This window comes from Gobio gobio, assembly GCF_949357685.1.
Source record: "Gobio gobio genome assembly, chromosome: 2".
Taxonomy (NCBI): domain Eukaryota; kingdom Metazoa; phylum Chordata; class Actinopteri; order Cypriniformes; family Gobionidae; genus Gobio; species Gobio gobio.
Window position 1 is genome coordinate 27,235,479 of NC_137098.1, and position 25,717 is coordinate 27,261,195.

General features: G+C 36.9%; 1 protein-coding gene across 4 annotated transcripts in view; it reads right to left on the reverse strand.

Moving 5' to 3' along the window:
* plcb3 (phospholipase C, beta 3 (phosphatidylinositol-specific)) overlaps positions 1 to 25,717 on the reverse strand; it is a 72,467-nt gene that overhangs the window by 31,058 nt on the left and 15,692 nt on the right. For all 4 annotated transcript variants that reach the window (XM_079803074.1, XM_079803073.1, XM_079803075.1 and 1 more), the window contains exon 2: positions 21,201 to 21,284. In XM_079803074.1, the coding sequence (XP_079659200.1) occupies positions 21,201 to 21,284 (84 nt within the window). The remainder of the gene's footprint in view (positions 1 to 21,200; positions 21,285 to 25,717) is intronic.

Genomic DNA, 25,717 nt, shown 5'->3' on the forward strand with positions numbered 1-25,717 from the left:
TCGTGGGCTCGTAAAGAGAATAGCTGAGTAAATGAGCTGGACCAGTGGTTGGAGGACTGTGCTTGTAAACTTCAACAATAAACAAAGCAGATCTGGACTGTAAATACTTGCTCTATAGCCGAGGGCTCTCTCTCCCTTTCTCTCTCATTCTTTATCATGATCTTTTGCTTTCCTGTACTCTTGCCCCCCTCCCACCATGGAGTGCAACAGTGTGGATGAAGTTGCTGAGTTGAACGTTCCCCAGAGTGTGTGCGAGGGTCATGGGTTACTGGTCGAAGTCTGCTAAGGACTGGTTCCAGTCCAAACAGGCCGAGCAGGATGGACCCACACACACACACACACACACACACACACACACATCTTTTCCTTGCAGCTATTGACTCATCATGTAATACTGGCTCTCTGAAGTGATACTGGGACAATTTTATTTATATTTTGATGATTCATTTTACGATACTGGGACGATACAGTGATGTCACTCAGTCCAGCACATTTACTGTTCAAGTTTTTATTCATAATTTACAAATTAAATAAAAGCACACGATTAAATAAAATAATAAAATAAAATACTTTTAAGTTAAAATCCAATTTATTTGAGATGTGGACTTGACAGAAAATAAAAGCTAGAAAGTATCCCTTCTGTGGCTGTAAAATAAACAAGTAATCTGAGATTTCTACTTTAGAGTTCTTGCATATTAAAAAAATAATTAAATCCAAAGCTCACATTAATTTAACACTATGACATAAACAATGAATAAAACCAATTCATATCCCAATAGAGAAACGCACAAAGCTATATTTACCACAACTGTAAAGTAATGTAACCTTGATGGTAACAGGTTGCATTCGACTAACCGCTACATGCTCAGACTTGTGAAATATCTTCCTGAAAATTGAGCAAGCATGTGAGCACAAGGGTGTATGCAAGTGTGCGACTGTTCCTGGCATACATACATTCCCCTCATTCCTGGCGAGCGAAGACTGTTGACCTAAAGTTTAATATTTAGCCACACTGTCACTGTAGTATTATTATGTCATTTATAAAGTTCAGTGAGAGAAACACAATACATTCACCAAATACACTTATAGACACAAACATTCTTGTACTAGTGGCAGTGACTTAACTCCAGATCAAACATCAATTCTCTATTTATTACCCAGCATTCTCACGGACACAGAGGCTATGTTCACACTGCGAGCTTTTGCACTCAATTCCGATTTATTGCTCAGATCTGATTTTTTGTATAGCTGTTCACAATGTTGTTTTAAATGTGGCCAATATCAGATTCCAGTGTGAACAGATCATTGTCATGGACTGATCTGCATGCACAAAATAAAGATAAAAAAATTACAGGCAGCAAACAGAAGTAAAGAGGACATTAAAGTAAGCAATTACGCGTTTATTTATAGCGAATTTATGCTCAGGCAATAAAAACAAGGATGCGAAAAAAGAGAGCAGAGTTTTTAAACATTTATGATACAAGCCCTCATGTTTTGCTTGTATATAGAGCTGTCATGTAACTGTAAATTACTGTATACTTTAACTGTAAAAGTTCTGACACATCACTGTCCTTCCACTGACTACATTTTAAAATGGTCTCGATAACTCGATAACTGGGTATATAAGTGACATATATTTGAAGAAGTGATTCCCATTGAGCGCAGAATTGTGACGAATGTTGCTCTAAAGTGACGTAAAAGTCACATGAATTCCAATAAGTCTAATAAGACTGTTCCGACTGAGGTCATATTGCAAAACAACTGACCTGGCCCAAATTGGAATTAAAATTATCAGATTCCAAATGGCAAAAATAGATCGGAGTCACATATTAGCAAAATTGGATTTGGGCCACATTTACCTGCAGTCTGAATGTAGCCAGAGTAATTCTCCTGCTCTGTTCTGGATTACAGCATTTACCTTACATTGCCACACAGCTGACTTTGGTCTTGACTTGTTAACTTGCATCAGCTTGACAGCAGTTGACAGAGTGTCAATTTATATAAACCAGAAACGCACACAAATGCCCCCCATATTAAGTTGTTAATTGTCTATGTATATGTACACCTATGTCACAGTCGTTTCTGTTAAGTTTCAGTTATCATGGACATTCATTGTTTTCATTTATCACGTGTTTCTTTGTTCAGATTCCTGCCACTCATCTGTCTCCTTGGTTACCGTCATTAATAGTTAATGTGTCAGCTGTGGGTAGTCATCATCCTCATTTGTGTTCACTATTTAAGCTCTGCCTTTTCAGTCACTCCTTGTCCGTTCACGGCCGAGTTCACACTGCCCGATTTTAGGGCCGATTTTGACTCGTCGACAGGTTTTGGGAAATCGCCGACAAAAGCCCGAAATCATAGGTAAACTGGTGCTCGTGCACGTGAGTGACAATCACGCAGTGTGAATTATCAAAGACGCGATCAAAGAGAATCGCCGAAGCCCGTGAGATATTTGGCATGCTAAATATCTGGAACTGTCGGCGATTCAAACTCCTGCTGTGTGAAATGTGTTCTGACTGAAAAATACATCAGCGGCAGCAGGAGGTTCAGGGAGGAGTTATAGACCCGAATATCAGTTTTTTAATAGATATATTTACAATTCTATCAATCAGAAACAAAGCATAAGCATTTGCTTGACCAGCCGCAGAACACAAATCCTTGCTCCCTGTGTCTCCCCAACCATTTCCTCCGTCATAATCTTTTTTTCTTTTTCTCCTTTTGCTGCAAATTTCTGCAGTTTATAATTTTTAATAATTCCAGTCCATTCCATGTATTCATTTTTTTGTATTGATGCTTTGGCTTTGTTTATAACAATCATGACTATTAAAACCAATGAAATTGAATTGAATATTGGTTAAAAGAGATGCAGATCTACACACTCTATATAAAAAGATGTGATATCCAGATGAAAGTGGACCTTCTACAGAAGGTGGATTAATTTCACTTAACTTTCCAAAATACGCATCAAAATTAGGATGGTTATGTCCACAGCAGCTGGGAAAAAAGTAAGGTTAAAGAGAAAGAAAGAGAGAAAGAGAGAAAGCGAGAAAGAGAGAGAGAGAGAGCAGGAATCTCCAGGGTACAGTCATTCATCCTATTATTGCAATGCAAAACAGTACAACACAATAGCGAGCCACCACACCCTGACCCCAATTTACTGTCTTTGCATGTGTGCATGTGAGATAAAGAGGGATTTTCATGTTAAAAGGTGATTTATATGAGGAGATGAGTGAGTGCAGAGGTCATATGCATGACTGATGTGATGTCCCCTGTACTACTTCTCCCATTATATCTTCCACAAAGCCCCAGGGGCGGTTCACTCTTGAGTGACTGGCCTTCTTGTCGCCTCTTGAGGGGTCAGACCTTAATTACTGGCAACAATTAATCTCCCAAAACAAAGCCCTCAACATGAAATACAGCTTCCTCTGCTGATTAAATGAACACAAAAACTCATGCGCACAAGAGACGACACATACAGACCGTTCTGGTGAAAGGGAAACTACTATGTGTGTTTCTGTGAACATATCATGCCGTAACTTCCTTGTGTAGCCCTGGCAACAGTCACTTCCTGTTGCGTCTGGCACTGGGGGCGGGCACACGGGTGTTGAGAGTGAGCGAGTGTGCGTGTGAAAGCTGTAAAGATGGTAAAATCCCATGGCTTTGAGTGGCATTGTCGAAATACAACACCCATGAGAACAACACACCTTGCCATACAGACTCGTTTTGTTTCTTCCCTCCCCCATTCTCCTCTGTTTGTTTCACTCAAGGTTACTGATATTTGGACTTATCCCTGATGACTTGAGGCAAAAAAATTAAAATAAAAACAATGAGAGAGAGAAAACGAAACAGACAGACAGACAGAAAATATATCTGAAATGACCCCTATGCCCTCATTGACTGTTCCCTACATTAGTCCACTATCGTAGTGCATTTGAATGAGTGATTAAAAGCTAGTGAGTGAATTCAGATACTCAGTGCACTTTTGCGTAGTTTGTGCTTTCTCTTTAATAATCATTTGATACTTAGCTAACTGGCAAGCTTCAATAGTAAATAATTTATCTTGAAATCTGTAATGGAAACTAGCTTGTATAAGCCTTAATCAAACAATTAATAATCAATTAAAAAGGAACACCTGTGTGAGTCTACTGTGGACACCATATACTGTTGAGACACGACCCTCACAGTGCATTATGGGTATTCTTTAGCCATTCAGTGTGCGCTATTTACTGATATGGGGTTCATTTCAAACACCAGGGATGTATTTTTTATTAATAAGTAATGCATCTCCTATACAATTTTTGTTACTTTATAGAAGAAAACCTATTAAAGGCTTAGTTCAATGGAGGGACAGAAATCTCTCAAGTATCATGGAAATATGGTTACACTTTAATTTAAGGTGTCATTATTTCAGTGTAATTACACAAATAAGTAAATATCCTTACTTTAGGGTTGGGTTAGTTGCTTGAAATTATGCATAATTTACTGTTATTGCTAAAGTATGTAACATGTCTAACAAGAACACAGTAAAATGAAGTGTTACCAAAAATATCTTTGTTATCTATGTGTTTTTAAGATGAACGAAAGTCTTATAGGTTTGGAACAACGTCATGGTGAGTAAGGGTGTGTTCAACATTTGTCAGGTTTGGTTTGATTAAAACGAACTCTGGTGCAATTTCTCGGTTAGTGTCAAGTCAAGTCAAGCCACCTTTATTTATATAGCGCTTTTTACAATGCCGATTGTTTCAAAGCAGATTTACAGTGTTAAACAGGAAAATAATGCAACAGAATTTAATTCGGCTGTACGACGGCTCTCGAAAAAACGGTGATGTCATCCAGCTCATTTCAATTACCATATAGTGACAATGCGGGCAGATCAGTAATTTAGTTGAAAATTTATTTGAAGATTTAGTTGAAAATTTAGTGTGGTTTATTTGAACGCCGACCCCTGAAAAGGTGGGTCTTGGTCCACTTCCAAAGGAACTCTGGTGCCGTTCGACAGAAATATGAACGTAACACAGACCAAAGACATCTAAACAAACCAAAAACAGAAGGTTATGTCATCAAATGCAACCCTAAAATGGACAGAATGCTAAAGCATACCTGTTTTTTCTCGTCATAGGAGCTAAAGTACGTTGCCCATTACAGTTCTGTACAGGCGTCAGAAACGCCATCTCCGTTTGCTTTTTTTTTGGTCTCATTTACACATTTCACTAATTTGTTTAGGTTCGGTCTTAAAAATGGCAGTGTGAATGCTAAGCGAACTAGGACTAAATGTATTATATTCTTTTTTTCGTCCGAACTACAAGTGTGAACACCCAATGATTTTGGTGTACTAACCCTTTGATTACAAAAAAATGTAAAATACAGAAATACAATTTAATAGTAAATCTAAATAAAGCAACAAAACAGCACATACAGTTTATGCATAGACTTAAACAAATAGGAATAGGTGCTGAATCACAGGTAGAGAACATAAAGAACATTTCTAGATAACAAGTCAAAGAGATTTGAGGTAAAGTGAAATGAAGAAGTATTTATTATTTCCTGATTCCTTATTTGACTGCATCCGTCTCACCCTGAAAAAATATCATACACCCGACGCAATACGACGGCAGGCGCGACAAGTGTTTTTTGCACGTTTCAGCCTGACGCAGTTATCATTTTCACATCCAGCTCCACGTTGTTTAAATAGCATATGCACTCGCGCCCATTTCAGCTGCTCTGAAAATGAGGTGTGTTCGGGCACATTGTTGGCGCGTTGCTTTTTTGAGGCAAGTGAAAACGAATGCGCCATTGACCAACAAAAACCTGGTCTAAAGTCAATAGCGCAGTATTTTTTGTGTTATTTAAAAGTCGCGTTAGTAATATGTGCCTATAGGCGGGTGCACTCTGCTTATTACACAGCACATTACACAGCAGCACACCACACAAACATTTTAAATATAAAAAATAAAAGGATTCCTCTCTGGAGAAGAGTTCAGTCTTTCCGCTCACAAATTCCACCATGTATATAGTAAATCCACCATGGTGCAAGCACAACTGGCTTTTAAAGGGATTGGGAGATGATACTCTGGTTGGCTTATTGCACATTACACCTAAAACACACCCATGACTCATTAAGAGACTAGATACAACCCTTTTGGACCATGCGCCTGGCATTGACCGTGTTTTCCTTCGTTAAACTAGCAAAAGTGGTTTCAGATACGCCCTAAGTGCACCTACACCATGCGCTTCAGACTATGCACTCAGATTTTTTAAAAAGGGCCCCAAATATCAAACAGTACATTTCATATTAGACAAATAAAATAATGAATTAAGTGTTTCAAGTTTTCATTATGTATAGAAAAAGTCACTAATATTTATAATGCAAAATAGTGCAGTACACTAACCAAGCTTTAATTAAGTTAGGAATGGATGCTGTATGCCTGTGTTCAGTCTAAATGAGGAGTACATATATCATTATTAATTATATGCATTTACTTTTTAACCACCCAGGAGACCAGGAGAAGAGGTCACTTGAGAGTTTCTACACACTGACAATGCAACATTAAAAGCAAATGCTAAAAAAGCTGGCAGAAGAAATAAACCAGACAGTTCTTCAGGGGAATGCCTGATCTTAATCTTCAGTGTGAGCTGAAGATTCATTGTAATTGAGTGATGCTGCGAGACAATGATTCAAAACACAGAACCAATTCCACTTTGGAATGGCTGACAAGAAACTAAATTAAGGATCTACAGTGGCCTAGTTCAAGTCCTGACCTGAATCCTACAGAGGTGATGTGGCAGGACCGGTTCAAGGTCTACTGTACCAATCTGTCAAAGCTTTTTTTCCAAGGAAGAGCGAGCCAAGATTCCTCAACAGAGATTTGGAAGACTCATATTAAATTACACGTGGTGTTTAGTTGCAGTGATTGCTGCTGAGTGCTGTCAAACCAGATATTAGGCATTTACTTTTTCACAAGGTTGAGCCGTTGCAATCTGATTTACACAGCTTCTGAAAATATTAGTCCACCTGGAAATGAAGAGATGATAAAATGCCCTGGATGATAAAACAAGTGCTTCTAAAGAAGAACAGATTTGCCTGTGTTAGTGTCTATTTTGTGCACACAATGTGGATATATCTACAACAGGTAAACATGTCAGCTGTATGGATGCTAAGGCTGGATTTCTCAATTTTAATTGATCTTTTAGATAAGCCAATATCGACTCTTCAATCCCAAGGAACAATCTTTTAGTCTATGCTAGGGATGCACCAATCCGATATTTACTATCAGATTCGGCTCTGATACTGCAATTTTTAATACAGGACCAATCCAAATACGATCCTATGCGTACTCATGGTTGTTACAGTTAAGCTCCACAAAAGGCAAAAATGTATCAAAGCACCATAAATGTTTTTGTGTCTTCCGAAGCCACCCGTCAATTTAATGTGGAGAACAGATTAAAGGCACAATATGTAGTTTTTCGCTGCTAGAGGTCGCATATACAAAACAAAGGCGTAATTCGATGATGCAGAGATTGAGCGGGGATTCATGGGAGAAGTTGTTTTCACCGCACAGCCAGTGGAAAAGAATCGGGATGGGACTCAGGCAGAAATCATGTTCATGGATGAGATTATTAACGTTACTGTAGTATGAAGCAGAGCAGGGCCGACTCAACCGTGCAAATTATTATTATTGTTATACTTTGTTCTCAAATTGTTAATGTTAACAACATCAGCATTGTGTAACTACGTATATTTAGTGTGTATTAGCATTACCAGTACCTCTTTTGCTTTTGACTACTGGTAAATCTCCAGTTGTCGTTTGGACCTTTCTGGATTACCACAATCCGCCATCAAAATGATAAGTATAATTATTCCAGTTGCTGTGAGAAAAGGCTATAAATGATCCGCCACTGATGAAGTCCTTAGCAATGCATATTACTAATAATAATACATTTTTTATATATTTATGGTAGGAAATGTACAAAATATCTTCAAGGAACATGATCTTTACTTAATATCCTAATGATTTTTGGCATAAAAAGAAAAATCAATAATTTTGACCCATACAATGTATTGTTGGCTATTGAGACAAATATACCCGTGCGCCTTATGACTGGTTTTGTGGTCCAGGGTCACATATTATAATGCCAATCTCTTCCTGCCTAAGAGGCCGGTTCTTGGCCAGAATGAGCTGTAAATTGGACCAGGCATCCTGCCTATAGTCAAAAGTCAGGCTTCAGGAGACTAGATTAGAGTCGGCAGAGAACTGGGTACTTTTGAATTGGGAGACGCACAGGAAGGTGAAACAGGCAAACAGAAAATATCACAAGAGATGTATTTCTCCATTCCAGTGACCCTCCCTCTATCACTCAACCTCACCGCACCACATCAACACAGGACGGCTTTGTTAACCTTGTCGCCTGTCTGTCGCTCCAGCTTTATCCCTCCACCCCCTCTCTCTTTCTCTCGCCTTTCTTTTTCTTCCTTGTTCTCTTTCTTCTGTGCAGTCTCTTTCTTCAAATTGGTATGGGTCAGGAGTTTGTGATTCTTGTCATTTGTTTGCCACATAAGAGTGAAAACCCTCTTTCACTGAGCAGTACATTAAGAGTTATACTCTATATATAAACACAGAAAAAACAATGAGAGAAACACCTGACCACTTAATGGTGGCTTGTACAGGCTTGATTTTCAGGCATGAGTCCAGAGCCATCTATAACAGGAAAATTGGATGTCAGGAATATAAGCCTATACTTGTAGAGGAAGAAAGGACAAGGATATGAACGAAAGGAAACCATTATATTATCATCCCAGAAAACACATTTCCTGTCTGTGTGTGAAAATGTGCGTCATTTCTGAGCGATGCGTTTCATTTTTACTCTCATGGAGTCAAACGTCATATTTTACTGGTAGATAATTCATATGAATTTTGATCTTATTTGTATGCTTTTGTATGCTCTGCTTATGTACTACTGGTTAGTTTTAGGGGTGGGGTTAATGGTCGACTTTCATGTTTTCTTTTTTTTTTTTTTTTTAATCCCATTGTACAAATTCATACAAATACGTTTTCACATGAGATTGGGTGGGTATTTGGGCACTTAAGCTACACTTAAATGTATAAATGTTGCTGCATTAAATACCAGTTTCATTTGCATAGAAGAAAGTCATTACACAGACCTGTTCATAGTTAGTGGTTATAGTTAGGAAACTTGTGTGAACTTGAGAGGAACTGGCTCAAAGAACTTAAAACTGTGGTCACACAAGGCTTTTGAGTGTGTGAAATTAATTCAGGCATTGTATGAATATTGGCCACAGAATGTTGTAACACTCCAGCATTGTTGGCAGATAAAATGTTAAAATATACCATCATCACCCACAACACGAGCATACCTGCTTTGAAGTCTGTATCCTTTGTATCGAGCCAAAAGGTAAATCTGTGACATTTAGATCCTCTGTTTGTCAAACATCTTTTTCACTATGCAAATTCATTGGTCAGAGTTCAACAATAGTAGAATAATAGTTCGATAATAGACAAAACATCTAAGGGATCTGCTTGCATCTTGACGTTATTTCATCAATAAAAATCATTCATCATCAAGTCTGAGGGATAGTTCTTCCTAGTAATTCAGTCTACATTTTCTCACACTCATATCATTCCAAACCTGTATGATTTTCTTCTGAGAAGCAAAAAAAATTAAAATAAAAAAAATTCTAAAAATAATAATACAGGTCATACAAAGTCATAGAGGTTTGGAACAACAACATGAGGGTGAATAATTGATGAAAACGTGTGTATTTTATTATATTATATTATATTATATTATATTATATTTATATTTATATATATATATATATATATATATATATATATATATATATATATATATATATATATATATATATATATATATATATATATATATATATATATATATATATATATATAATATATAAATCAATATATATATATATAAATATATAAAAGTGTCTTATAAGTGTCTAAAAACCTTTTGAGGCCACTGTATATTAGCAGACATGGAGTTATTCTTTTACAGTGGATATAAAAAGTAATACACCCCTGTTTTTCTCTTCAGCCCATGTCACCTTCAACAAACAATAATGACTAGCAGCAGTGTCCATTAATGTAACACTTCCTTATGAATGAACTATGAACCACCATGAGCCATAACGTCTGGGAGCCACTCAACTAAGATTAATACATAACAAAACACAGAGATTAGAGTTATATCAGGCTGGACGGCTTTGAAGAGCTCTCTCTGACTGATATCTCTCTTCCATTATCTCTCCTATGCACTCTTTTTATGTGGTTTGGTTTCATTAATGGGCTTTGTTTTTCCTGAGGTATTTTGAAAATGCGCTCTTATCTTTCCTCAGTCTACAGGGTGTGTTTTAATGCTGTGTCTCAGGGGCAATTTGAAACCGCAACTTTTTAAAAGGATGGAACTCTGTGCCTATCAGACTGTTGTTAATTGTCCATGACCCTCTTGAACAAAAAAAAAACAGCTTAAAAACCATGCAGGTAAGGTGGTTGACTGGCAAACTGGTCAGACTGCTCTGTTTTTCAGGTTTTAGAAAGGTTTTGTACACTGTTTAGAGTGCGAAAAGAAAAGTTTACAGTGGGTGATATGCTTCTATTTTGCATTTTTGTAATAAAATACACTTTCAAAAGTTTGGGATCAGTAATATTTTAAATGTTTTGAAAGAAGTCTCTTATGATCATCAAGGCTGCATTTATTTGATTAAAAAAATACAGTATAAACAACATTGCGAATATTATTCCAATTTAAATAACTCTTTTCTATTTCAAAATATTTAAAAATTCAAATTTCAAAGCTGAATTATTAGCAGCCATTACTATAGACATCAGTGTCACATGATCCTTCAGAAATCATTCTCATGTGTGCTCAAGAAAAATGGTTGTACAGCTTATTTTTGTGGAAATTGTGATACATTTTTGTTTGTTTGTTTGTAGGATTCTTTGATGAAGAGAAACAGAAGAAAATTTATTCAAAGCAGAAATCCTTCGCAATTAGTGTCGCTTTTAATGCGTCTTTGTTGAATAAGTATTCATATAATTAAAAAAAAAATGTTTTACTAACCCCAAACTTTTGAACAGTAGTGTATACATTTTTCTGTTAAAAATTATACTATCAGCATAAAAAAATTCAGTACATTAGAAGTTTAATGGAAAAATTCACATGAGGATTAGTGTCACACATTTGCTTATGGCTTCATTTTTCATTATTGATTTATTAAATTTCCAATTTTTTAAGATTTCTTTATTGTTGCTGATTTCCAGATTTAAATTTCAGATTTTGAATCCCACATTTTTAAAGTCGGCATGAAACGGAAGTTGAGATCGTCTTTTTCTCCTTATTGTGACGTATATCCAAGTGAAACGGCTTCTGAAATTAGAAAAAATGTAGGGCGAGGCCTGATTTCGTCCTTCGGGAATTGATTGGATCGTTGGAAGTTGGGCGTTGCTAACAAAATGGAGGCAGATTTGAATGCCAGTTTGCACTCAGTTGTGGAGAAAAACTTGATCTATCTCTTAAATAAATGTATTTTCTCTCTAAATCTTTTCTACATATGTTACTGAGCATATTTCCTCACTTTTCACTGGTTTATGCTACAGATTTCACTTATTTTAAGCCTTTTATGGCTTTATTTCTGTCGAACTTTTTTTCTCAGCTCTCCCTTATAAAGGGGGCGCGCCGTAAGCGCGTTCACACACGCTGCATTCCTAAGTGCGAGCCGTCACGACAAGCTGTTCGTCCGACTATATTGAGTCATTTTTACATAAAAAAAGCTTTTATTTCTCATATATTTCTCTCTTTTTGCCTCGAGTCCTTCCTGAAGAAGGTATTGTGTGCATCGAGAAAAATGCACCTAACCACCATATTGCTACGATCAGTGACAGGTTTCTGAGAGGCGATACAGAAACGAGACAGGGGGCGATAACCCCGCCCTTGCGCCATAGCACATGACCGGGGGAGAAGAGAAGTCGTTTCGATGGGGGAGGGCTAGTCAATGTATTTGATTAAAGATTATAAGGGTAAATGAATTTTTAAAAATGAATGAAGTGCACAGATAAATCAGTTATAGTAAACACTACAATATTACATATAAAAATACGAATTGTAAAATTAATCTTTAAAAATCTAGCCGTCTTTAAATGTGGATCTTGGGACCCCACTGCATAAATCTATCGTCACCCCAGGCCATTTGTTCACCACTAAAGGTGAAAGTGAGAGCAAGAAAGACGAAGAGAGCGTGAATGAGCAAAAGAGGGAGGGAGGAAGAGAGCGAGTGAAGTTTTTTTGTTTCGTTTTTTGGAGGGCATACTATTGGTGGAGGGCACAGGGCAAGTTATGCTCCAAAACTACCCTAACAGTCTGAACGATTTCCTGTATGCTTTCCCACGCTTGCAGAAAGTGAGAGGGGGAGAGAAAGAAACCAAGAGAAGAGAAAAGAACGAGAGGAAGGGAGATACTACGGAGAGAGATATAGAGAAGGAGAGAGGAAGTGTCATGTCTCCGTTTACAATTAACGGATGCACTGACGCCTTTCTGTTTCTCACTGATGACAACCAGCTGTCCATGACAGAGAATGACAGCGCTGAGGAAAAAGAAAATGAAATGCAGAGAGCAAGGGGAGAAGAGAAAGATGTATGAGGAGTGAAAACGGACACATGGGGAGAGCAAGAAAAGCCAGAATGAGTCTGTGGGCTAAAATGAACCAGAGCAAAGGCTAATGCAGCCTTAGTCCCATCATTAGCCATTAGCTTCGGTGCAGATGGGCTCCTCATCCTGCTCTACCACAAACAAATTCTGCTAATTGAAGAATAGTGAACGCAAGAGTGCTGTAATACCCTCCAATCACATGCCGCAATGTGCCATTTAGGACAACAATATTAATGTACACGATCCCACATCCTTTAGAGAACCACAAGTTTACTCAAATCTGACCAGATGCATGTCTGATGGAGCTTTCAGATGCTAACGCTAATCTATTATTGATTCCTCAAAATGGCAGTGGTTTGCATGTTTTAAGCTTCCTTTTGTTGAGAAAATCCATTAATTCAATTTAATTTCTAAGATAACCATGTTTATATGATATAATCGCCTCACTTTGTCATTAATTCAGTTCGTTTTGCAATTATGTTAGATGCTATGCTTTCAAAGAATATTACCGAATGGATGGTTAAAACTATATAGCTACACTGGCTAGAAGCACAGACTGATCTCTGCCCTCTTACTGACCGTTTATTTGATCTGAAACACTTACAGATGTTATAAATGAGCAACAGTGTGTTTTTGGTACACTGTAAAAAAAAAATTGGGGAAAAATTGTGACAATTGATCATTACATATTGGCCCAATAAATGACTTCCAAATAATTTTCCCCATGCAAAAAGATGCATTGTACTAATCATAGCTTAAGGTCTTAACTCAAAATTAAAATTGTATATTCACCGAACATATTTAATTGTGCTCAGTCAATCTATGAAGTCGAAGTGAAAAATCCATGTTGGCTGAACAAGTCCTACGTCCGAAAAACGGTAAACGCATGCGCAAAATGCGCTTGAGGAAAACCGTTCGTGTGGAGATTTCAAATGCGGATCGCGGGAGCGGCAGCGCGAGCGGAGCCGAACCAGCAGTTGCTGAAGACCGAAACAGACATTCCCAAGAGAATAGAGAGATATTCATCTCACAAAGACGTTGGTGAGTATTTAGCACTGAAATTATTCTCCAGAGTTTTGCTTTATGACCCGATATGAAGTTTAAAAGACATTTTGTAGAATCACGAGTTCATGCATTCATTGGTTTCATGAGTGTGTTCTCATTTACTCTAAGGGTAGCCAATAGTTTTATTTTCCTCATGTCTTATATGTCTAAAATGATAGGTAATAAGTAAATTAAGTCATTTGTGTGATATATGCGGCATGCGACCGTTGAACACGGTTCCGGAGATTGCATTTGGCGTCGGCCTCTTTCAGGGCTTAAAGGGTTAGTTCACCCAAAAATGAAAATTCTGTCATTAATTACTCACCCTTATGTCGTTCGACACCCGTAAGATAGGACTCCATTGGCATTCAGTACATTAATCCTCCCAAGACCCATAAAAGGCACTTAAAACGTCGTTACAAAGTCCATCTCACCACAGTGGCTCTACAATAATTTTACGATGCGAAGACAATAGTTTTTGTGCGCAAAAAAAAAATCTAAATAACACCTTTATCCAACTTGTTATTGTCTTCCGTGTGTGCCTCCACGACGCATGCGCGAGAATATGACGTAGCGCCAGCGTTCGGGAATCCATGAAATGCACACTTAAGCCCCATTTTGAGAACTACGCCGAGACCTAAAGCTCGATCAATGTAGAATTCAACAGCTTAGACACGCACGTCTTCCTCTGCTTGTAAACAAATCCCTTCTGGGTCATGTGTCCGAGCGCCGGATCTGCGTCATATTCTCGCGCATGCGCCGTGGAGGCCCACACGGAAGACAATAACAAGCTGGATAAAGGTGTTATTTTGATTTTTTTTTGCGCACAAAAACTATTGTCGTCGCATCGTAAAATTATTGTAGAGCCACTGTGGTGAGATGGACTTTGTAACGACGTTTTAAGTGCCTTTTATGGGTCTTGGGAGGATTAATGTACTGAATGCAAATGGAGGCCTATCTGAAGCCTTTCTCAGCCATCAGCTTTCAACTAAAATATCTTCATTTGTGTTCCGAATATGAACGGAGGTCTTACGGGTGTCGAACGACATGAGGGTGAGTAATTAATGACAGAATTTTCATTTTTGGGTGAACTAACCCTTTAAGTTATTGCCTTTTAATATCAAACACGTCAAGCTCGATTTTCTTATTCATCCATTCATTCGTCACATCCTCATTATATAATGAAGTAACTTCTGTTCTGTCATTTGCCTGATGTGATGCAGGTAAACTTTGCCATTAATGTTAGTTTTTATTTTTATTTGCAGGTTTTTAGCTTGCAGTGCCGTCTTTTCTTCACCACTTTAAGACATCCTGTTATGCAGAAGACTTCTTGAATATTCAGAGTTTTCCTTATTGAAAATAAGGTATTTTCACCAAATATCCTGTGTTGGAATTTACTTGTTAATAAAGTAATGTGATAAAATGTCAACCCTGTTGTCTGTGTTCTGTATTTTGCTTAATATATTTGTTTTTAGTCATTTTGGTCTTTTGGGACAGTGAGAAATAAACAATTGTTACTACAATTTAAAATATTTAATTGGACCAACCTCATAGTTTCACTTTAAAACATTTCTCCAATTCAAAATTTTCTAGTGAGCGATTGAAAAATTGGCCAAATTGAAAAATTTAGATGTGATCGGTCACTAGAAAATTTAAAATTGGAGAGGCCTGACATTTTTTACAGTGTTGGTAAATTAAATTTTCCATTGGCTCAACATATTTCTAATTGAGCCCATGTTAACAGGCTGTTGCCACAATTGATAAAATTCAATTCACAGAAATTCTATTTGGCCAATTGAAAATTTAGATGTGACCAGTCACTAGAAAATTTTGAGTTGGGAAGATTATAAATTTTTTACAGTGTAAGAACAAGCATTTTTTGGTATTTCAAGTAGCTTCATTACATTTTATCACTTGAAATGCAGTTATAAGTTGTCAAAAATACACCAATATACCATCTCGAAACAGAAAATATGGTCATTACTGAGAATTTTTAGTAACAGCTGCAAGTTTTTACTGTAAATTTAACAGAATATTTATTTAGTTTATTAAGTGCAATTATATATGTGAATATGGATTGCTATTTAGGTATATCTATTAAATACATTACATTTAATATTATATTTTCTATAAAATATTTAATATAGATATATAATATATGTATATTATGATATAGAATATATTAATAAATATATATTTATTCTAACATTGCCTTTCTAATAAGTACAATTTTACAATACATTTTGGCCAAAACATTTTGGCTGATTTATAAGCCTTTTTAACTAGTGAGGACCAGTAAAATATAATAGGTTTTCATATTATTTCAGTAAGTGAGGACATTTGGCCCTCACAAGTAAAGCCAAACACGTACACATACACACAGAACAATGTGTTCTATAAGGAAGAATAGTAGTGTACTTTATATATACACATACATACAAAACACACAGTTATTTTCCTCTTTCTAACAAAATGAAAAAGTAAAATTACTTTATTAATTTGGTATGTGCCATATTCTTACCCAAGTGACTTAAATTATTAGTTTACTGCAGAATTAACATTTCCTGATAATTTATCACCCCCATGTCATCCAAGATGTTCAGGTCTTTCTTTCGAAAATAAATTAAGGTTTTTGAGGAAAATATTGCAGGATATTCTCCGTATAGTGGACTTCAAAGGGGCCAACAAGTTGAAGGTCCAAATTGCAGTTTCAAAGGGCTCTACACAATCCCAGAAGAGGAATAAGGGTCTTGTCTAGTGAAACGATCTGTCATTTTCAAAAAATAAAATAAAAATGTATATACTTTTTAACTACAAATGCTCATCTTACACTATAGCTCTGCGATGCATGTCCACAACTTCACGCATTACTTAGTCACGTTGGAAAGGTCACGAAAGGAGAACCGTTCAAAAGTTGTTGTATGTTGAATGACACATTGTGTTTAAAATGGTCCATTCGTGTGCGCATCCTGGATGTTGAGTTTTGAGTTTTAGTTCCCAGTACAACGTGGCTTTTCCAGCGTGACTATGTAATGTGTGAAGTCGTAGATCGCATCGCATCGATGCAATACGAGCATTTGTGTTTAAAAAGTATTTAATACTTTTTTTTAATATATGGATTGATGTGCTCGATAAGTGTAGAGCCCTTTGAAGCTGCATTGAAACTGCAATTTGGACCTTCAACCCATTGGTCCCCTTTGAAGTCCACTATATGGAGAAAAATCCTGGAATGATTTCCTCAAAAACCTTAATTTCTTTTCGACTGAAGAAAGAAAGACCTGAACATCTTGGATGACATGGGGGTGAGTAAATTATCAGGAAATTTTAATTCTAATGTGAACTAATCCTTTAATGTGACGGGGGTCTGGACATGCCGCATCCCTAACACATACGGAGTGAGTTTTAACTAATAACTGAGGAATACAAGCAACCAAGGTAAAGAATTGAGCAGGACAATGGGGGAAAGTCCTAAAAGACAACTGATTCCTGGTATTCATGTCTCTACCTGTAGAGCTGAAGGCTGTGTGTGATCAAGTAACCACTAACCAGGTATTTAAATTTGCCTTGAAAATAGGCCACACATGCCATCACACCCACAAACATGGTACACAGAATAACAGCATTGTGACTGACACACATGCAAACCTGCCTTGAATATTCAGTGGGCAGCACAGGGACACTGTGGCTTAGCCACACACAAACAACAACAGCAGAAAAGAAACCTCAGGAATACAGTTCTTTCAATGCACGGGTGTTTTCCTACACGCAAAACCAGTTCTACCACAACGTGTGTGAATGTGCCTGCAAAATCAGGTTTCATTTCTTGACAAAATGATCAAGCTCGACTGCGCATGTGCTGGGATGAGCCTGTGAGAATGTGTGTGTGAGATCGCCGACATTATCCAACTTGCCCAAAAAAAAGGGAACAGAGAATGACATAAACTGGATTCATGGAAGTGTGGCTGACTTTAAACAACCTTTCAGTACTTAGAAGGAAAAGAAATGGAGTGTGTTGGATAATGGCATCATTAAATATAATAATAGCGACATTAAATATAAATGTGCCTGAATGTGCGAGTAAGTTACTGAAGAGACAAGATGAGGTGGCCTCTTTACTATTAACTGGAGAGGACGGGCTCCCCAGGGTCAATATTCCCTACACCAAACAAGGTTACTGTCTTTCCTCAGGCAAAGATCGGCCTAGTGTCCTAATACCGTATCGCAACACAAATGCAACTTCCTTATCGATTCAAATACACAGGCAAAAAAAATATTCTCAGCTTGTTGCTTCAATGTTTAGGAAGTAAACACATTAGCACCTTCAGCACATGAAGGAATCCCCAAATAACATAATCAGATAGCAAAATAAACAATAAGCCTTGGCAACCTGACATGAATTTGCTGCCGAGTTTATGCGAGTTTCACACACATTGCTGTGTCGTCTTAGACTGCAGAAAGTCCCTTCTCTAAATTCACTGGAACCAGTTTGAGCTGCGTCCCATACCACACATGCCATACTGATCAGCATGAGAACATGAGAAAAGAGGGAAAACAACATATCTAATAACTAAAGAGAGAGCGAGAGAAAGGATGGGAGGATGCCTTGATTGAATTTCACTGGCTAAAATTTAATTTCATTCATGAGCACTCACATGATAAGCCAGTAGCCCGCATGGCAGGAGGAGAAAGAGACGTACAGAAAGAAAGAAGTGACGCAGACAGGACTGATAATAAATATGGCAGAATTGGGAGGACAGGTAAAATTAAGTTAGGGGTAAAAAAACAACAACAACTGTGTAGTCATAAAACAAATCAGTTGTGTTTCTTGGGTATGATTGAAAGACATATAATACCTGACTTTACTAAATGCTCCAGTGGTCATTTTATCTGTGCGCTAAACTCAATTCTCTTGGACATGGGAGCCGACATTTATGTGCTCTGGCTTAGAGTCTATGAAACATACATTGCATGAGAGTGTTTAAAAGCTCCATAATGCTTGCCTTGCTTTGGATAAGAATAAAAATGCCGGGTCATGCATAATATCTTTGAATTTAAATCTAGATTCATTCACATTGGCCCATGAAAACCTCTACATGGACACTTGCCCGAAGTGCGGGGGGGGATTTACACGTCCCCTGTATACTCTACACCCAGGCTTTTTCAAGAGTACTGTCTTTTTCTCCGTTCAATGGTGCGCTTGATGAATTCATTACACAAAACGTATTATTGTCTCGCCAAGAGAAACACACGGAATGCAAATGCAATACCAACCAAACTAAAACATTCTTTCCATGAGTGTTTTCATGAGTCGCTCTCTCGCTGATAAACCTGGTGATTCTGGAGTTATAATTTTATATAATTTTAACAAAGCATGCTTGCTTGACGTGTGAGAACCAGTGAGGATCATTCTTGTGTGTTGTGCGTTTGAGCTTCGGCTTTCGAGGTTTGTTTTCGCGCATCAAGCAAGTACAGTTGAGCTTCTGTTTAAATTTGCTGATCAAACGTTTAAATGTGAATAAATTAAATCGGTTCATCATACAAGCGTTCATCTCTCTTCAGAAAATATTGACCAAACCTCTCATTTCATATGGATTAGCTTTACGTTCTCTTTATGAACTTTTTGAAACGTCAAAGTGGTAGTTGCAAAGACTGTCAATGGAGGGAGAGAAATCTCTCAGATTTCATTTAAAATTTCTTCCTTTATACAACATTTCATTCCAGTTCACTCGTTTTACCGTTTGTATTAATCCGCTTACAGCATTTTTCACAGTGAAGTGTCATGACGAAGAGCAAACCCACCAGAATTTGTCAAATTAAAAAATACTACTGTTGTTGTTTCATGGAATGTAGTTTTAAGCGCTTTTTTTAGGCGAGTTATTTAGACCTTAAATATGCAAATTATATATATATAATCATGGAGCCTATTTGACAATTTGTTTAGACGTTTTTGGAGATGTGAGCTCCAGGCCGCCAGTGGCCATTCAGTGTGCTCATCTACCCTCAGAGAATAGTTTCATCTTGACCAGTCCTTTGGGAATTTGCCGCTGGCTCTTACATAGATAGTGGTTAAACATGAGATATAATTCATTTTGGGTATTTCAAGCGGTCAATCTTTGGTCTTATTAATCTATTACTTGTTTCAAAGCACATCAATTTGGCTAAGGGCAAAGTTAAGTTTCATAACTTTATATTTTTATTGAACTGAAATCCTGTACTATAACGAGCGCTGCTTTTGTACTTTTGCCTGTTTATTTCCTATTGTACAAAATTCCTATACTTTTATAATTGCTATTTAAATATTATTTTTCAATAAATCATATTTTAAATAAATAACATGCTGTATTTGGTATTGAGAAAGTGTCCAAGATTGTAATTTCAACTTCATTAAAAGTTACATTATTGCACCATTAGATAGCAGAAAAGACTGTATTTATGAGTGAGTCAGTAGAAAAGACTTTGATATTGAAAGGGACTGAAACAAGGATGTTGTTTTTGCTTTAAACATCACCTTATAAGATGCAACTTACAAATGCACTGACTAGCACTGTCATGGGAAATCCCCTTTAACTGTTTAAAGGACAAAGACAAATACATCAATTTCTTCAGCAGACATTCAAATTGATTTTGTGATTATGAATATATAACATTGACCTGAAGAATAACGGCTACTGTAGATGCAGGTATGCACCTGCTTAGTCGATCTCTCTCTCTCTCTCTCTCTCTCTCTCTCTCTCTCTCTCTCTCTCTCTCATTATACTGTATAAAACAATAACACTTCAATGAAGCAACTCAGTGTTCTTTCCTTGCTAGTTCTAAAGTGATGTTTTTGAATTAATTACGGAGACTTGGGCTCAGTTGTTAAACTGTCAACTGTTTTATATATTTGTAATATCACACTCGTAGCCATGCAATATGGCTCTATATCAGCACAGCCGAATCACAGCCGTGCTGATTTAGAGTGATATCACATGGCTACGAGTGTGATATTGCTTCATTTGTGTTTTGTAGATGAACCAAAGACATGCGGGCGAGTAAAAGATGACATAATTTTCATTTTTGGATGAACTCTTTAACGTAGACCCATCCTTGACCTAACCACAGGCTCTACTCTTTAGCACAATGGTAACCTCCCCAAAATGTAGATATAACAGAAACCAGTTTAAAACCAAACATAAAAGAACATTAAACAGTAAAAAATCTCCTCCTATATGTTAATCTACTTAAATAAAACTTAACATTTACCATTTAGTATGAAGCGAAGCAAAGCAAGATGGGAATTAGAAATCTGCTGTAACTCATTTAGTTTAAGTTCTGGCAATATAATCAATATCTTAAAAAGGGTTTTCAGAGTAACAAAGGCATAGTACGTGAACAGTACAGATTACTAGATTTTTACAATGGGATGACTTTTTTGTGGAAAAAGGATCTTGTGTATTGGCTGGTACAAGCAAAAAGGAAAAATAACTGACCATGTTGGTCCCTCCAGACCAGTAGAGGAAGAATCCATCTGGGTCCACTTTGAGGGTGACGAGGCTGGGTGTGCTGTTGGCCTCCTAACACACAAATTAAGAAAAAAAAACAATGGCATTGGTGGCATTCAGTACATTCATACAGTTTTACCAACAACATCAGTAGGCCTACTCCTTGTACAGAGAGCAGATGTCATTCACCAATCACTACATTAGCAACTGACATGACTACTAATGAAGATCACTGGGAAACAATGACAAGGTTTACAACATATTACATACAACTAATTGCTAATTCAACTGCAACTTAATTAAACTGATACCATAGTAACCAAGTCACAGTGACAGCCATGTCACAGACATCAATGATGAACATACAGCCAATAAGAAGAAGAATGGCAGAGACATGGGCATAATGATTTAAAAGTAAGTCAGATAAATGGGAAGTGCTTGGAATGGGTGGATGGTCCTGAGGGACAGTGCGATTTAGAAACTAATGTAATGACTGAAACCAAAACCTCAAAAGTCACAGAGAGAGACATTAGAGGAGTTTAATGCACAAGTCACAGAAAGTGATGGCTGCATATGACTGTAATTGCATATTAACATAATATATACTGTACTTGTATATATTTTAAAGTATGTAGTATACTACACAAAATACACTGCCGTTCAAAAGTTTGGGGTCAGTAAGATTATTTTAAATAAATGAATAGTTTTATTCAGCAAGTATGCATTATATTGACCAATAGTGAGAGAATAAAGACAATTGTAATGTTACAATATTGTTACATAGTTCTTTCACATTTGAAATCTACAGTTGCAAAAAATATATATTTTTATCTATAACAGTTTAGTGGTAAATTAAAAGTGATAATGTTAAAATATAATGTAATGCTTTTGAGTTAATGATTCAGCCCCTATCCAACGATGCTGTTTTTAAGTAAATTACAAAATTGTATTAAAACACAATTAAGCCTTTGAAAACTCTATAACAAAACTTATATTAGCTAAATTATTAAAAAGAATTAGCTTGTGCGGTTACACATTCATACATTTAGCCCATGCATGTGCTTAAGTTGAGTAGCAAATACGGCCAAGTCAAAAGAGCTCTCACAAAAGGTATAGAGAACAAAATGTTATTACATTAGAAAGTCTGTGGCTTTAAGAAGATTTTTCAAAACACTAAAAGTTCCTAGAGACACAGCTGGCAGCCTTATTCATAAGTTTTAAATGTATTTTGAGGGTTTTGAGGGGGAAAAGCACAATATCATTCATGGGTATAAAATGTTTGATAAGAGCAACTGAGAAAATCCCTCAATTTACTGCCAAAGACTTGCAAGATTACCTGACGAAAGGAGGAAAAAAACATCTAAATGCATAGTATAAGAAAAACACTAGACAAGCATGGCCTTCAGTTGGGACATCTTGTCGAATGCCACTCTTGACCAAGAAGAAAATAAAAGGCCAACTTGAATATGAATAATGAATTTGGATAGACCTGTGGAGTTCTGGAAGAATGTTTAATGGAGTGATGTGACCACACTGGAACTTTTTGGACCCATGGAGCAGCAAAAAAAGGCAAAGCTAATGAGCAGAAGAACATCTCCATGGTCAAACACAAAGGCGGTACAGTCTTGTTATGGGGGTGCTTTGCTGTTGCAGGAAGTTAAAATTTTGACTGTATGAAGGACATCATGAATTATTTGAAGTATCGAGCCATTTTGGCAAAGATGGTGATGCCTTCGGAGCAGAGTCTGAAGGCTTGATGATCAATGGACTTTCCTGAAGGGCAGCCACCTACTGCCATCTACTGAAGCTTGGTTCAGGGATCAGTTGTAAAGTGTTCTTGAGTGGCCTGTACAGTCTTCAGATTGAAATCTCATTGAAAATATTTGGTGGAATTTGAAGAAAGCAGCGGTAATGTGAAAACCAAAGATGATCAGTGATCCTGAAGCTTTTACAAGCGAAGAACGGGGCAAGATTGAAGTAGAGACTTTTAACCACTTACATGAAGCATTTATTGGACGTTACAAAGAATAAAAGATTCTGCACAAAATTTTACTTTTGGTGGTTGAATAACTTTGAACACAAATGTTTAGAGCCAATTTGATTTTTATTTCTCATCAACTTTACATTCTCAGAATCACTCAAATGTGTATTAATAAACTTCCTATAATAGTTTACTGATGCCTTTGTTGAATTGTTTTCATAAAATGTTCTTGGCAGCAAAATGTCTTGCAGGTCAAGGGGGTTGAATAATTTCGATTGCAACTGTGTATTAATAAATAATTCCTTAAAACAAAATGTATCATGGTTTCACAAAAATATTAAGCAGCACAGCTGTTTTAACGATATTAAGTAATGTTTCTTGAGCACCAAATCAGCATATTAGAATGATTTCTGAAGGATTGTGTAATGTGGCACTGAAGACTGGAAAAAAAACATCAGCAGCCTTTGCCATCACAAGAATAAGTTACATTTTAAAATATATTAAAATACAAAACAGTTATTTTAATAAATTGCAATAATATTCCACAATATTAAAAAAAGGATGTTGACTCTTATCTATGTCCCAAAGAGCTAAAACAAAGCTCTGTTTTAGCATGTTTTTTTTATTATTAAAAATTCTTCACCGGTCAATTACTGAAAATATTTCAAAAGACACAACATCTGATGTGTTTGGACAATCAGTTAACAGCAAATCTCATCTGTATGTGTTCGCCATGTGGCCATGTGGAAGTTACATGTGGCTGCTGATCTAAAGAACTAGATGCAGTCCTGTGGAATGTTTGCATATGATTAAATTAATCTGGGAGCACAGATTTCCTTTACAACCTCTCTGGAAAAACTCCACCTAGCACTAAGAGATATAAACACACACACATACACAAACACACCAGCTGTCTCTAAACACAATCAAACGCATTTGCATGCTGACTGCTTTTAATGTTTTCATAAACAAATGTTAGCGTTGCAATACTACTGCTGAGTAAGCTTTATTTAAAGCACCATTTCCTAACTGTTTGCACAGACCTCTCAAAACTTCAGGTGAGCTGAAAATAGTATAAAAGACAGCAGAAAAAAATGGACAGACAGCATTTGAGAGAAAGAGAGAGATAAGTAGCAGACCCTGGTATGGGCAAACAGCATATTGAATTTGACATGAATTAAAACAGGGTTATGAAGGAAAAATCGTACGGTCTTAAAGGGATAGCTCACACAAAAATGAATATTCTGTCATCATTTACTCACCCTCATGTGATTACAAAACGTTATGACCTTTTCTTCTGTGGAACTCAAAGGACAAAGTTAAGATATGTCTCTTTTTTCAATTCAATAGAAGTCAATGGTCACCAAAACTGTATGCTTACCAATATTCTTCAAAATGTCTTCTTTTGTGTTCAGGCAGAAGAAAGAAATCAATGCCAGTTTGGAACAACATGAGGGTGAGTAAAGGATGACATGACTTTCATTTTGGGGTGAGCTATACTTTTAAGGTCCTTGGTTACTACTATTCACAAACTGGAGTTTTTGGTGCACTGGGAATATTTTGGAAAGACAAAACAGGGTAAACAATATTACAACTTGAACACGTGGAAGGGAGGGAAGTGACCTTCACCCTGTAAGGGTCTCATTAGTTTGTGTGTACAGGCTTATAAAAACCTGTCAAGCTTCTCTGACTCCCAATGTCAAGCCCTAATGATCTGACACACACGAACAACACACACAAAACCATACCCTTACACTAATATAACATTTTACATTAAAAAAGTAATATTTGACGATGACCACAAATGGAGGTTGTCATTTTGCTAATATGTGAGGAGAACTTTATCCATGTTTATCCAAATTACAGCTTCGTCTTTGTGTGCATGGTTGACATCTGCACATGACAGAGAACTTTAAATGGTTATTTGGGTAAACCATTAAAGTGAACTGAAGCTTGTGGCCTGCAAACAACATCAGTGCGTGCATTCTCTCAAGCAGAGGCGCACAGTTAATGCATCAACAATGTCAGTTATTTCAGTGGGCGAGTGGCCCGCTCTCTTGGCTCTTGGGTGTATTTTGGTTTCCAAAATGCTTTTACATGCATTTGGTTTTACATGCTTTTATAGCCCTTACATAATGCCCATACAAACTACGACATTACTGACTTTAACACCTCAAAGTCTGAAAAAGCAGGACAAGTAGAGAATGACAGAGACAAAGAAAGATTTTAGAGTGAAAATCTGCATAAAGCTATCAAATTAAATCAGGGTTTCGTTTTTCAGCATGTATATTATATGAGTCGCCTTGTCAACATGCAGCTTTTTATGTCAAGACTTCACCTTTGGACTCAGCAGATTAGCAGGGCATGGACAGCATTGGACACACACACACACACACACACACACACACACACACACACACACACACACGTACAGTACATACAGGTAAGTAAGGGATAAGAGAACCCAGTCACTCATTATTGCTAAATGGACCCTGACCTGAAGCAGAGGGGTCATGGATCACCC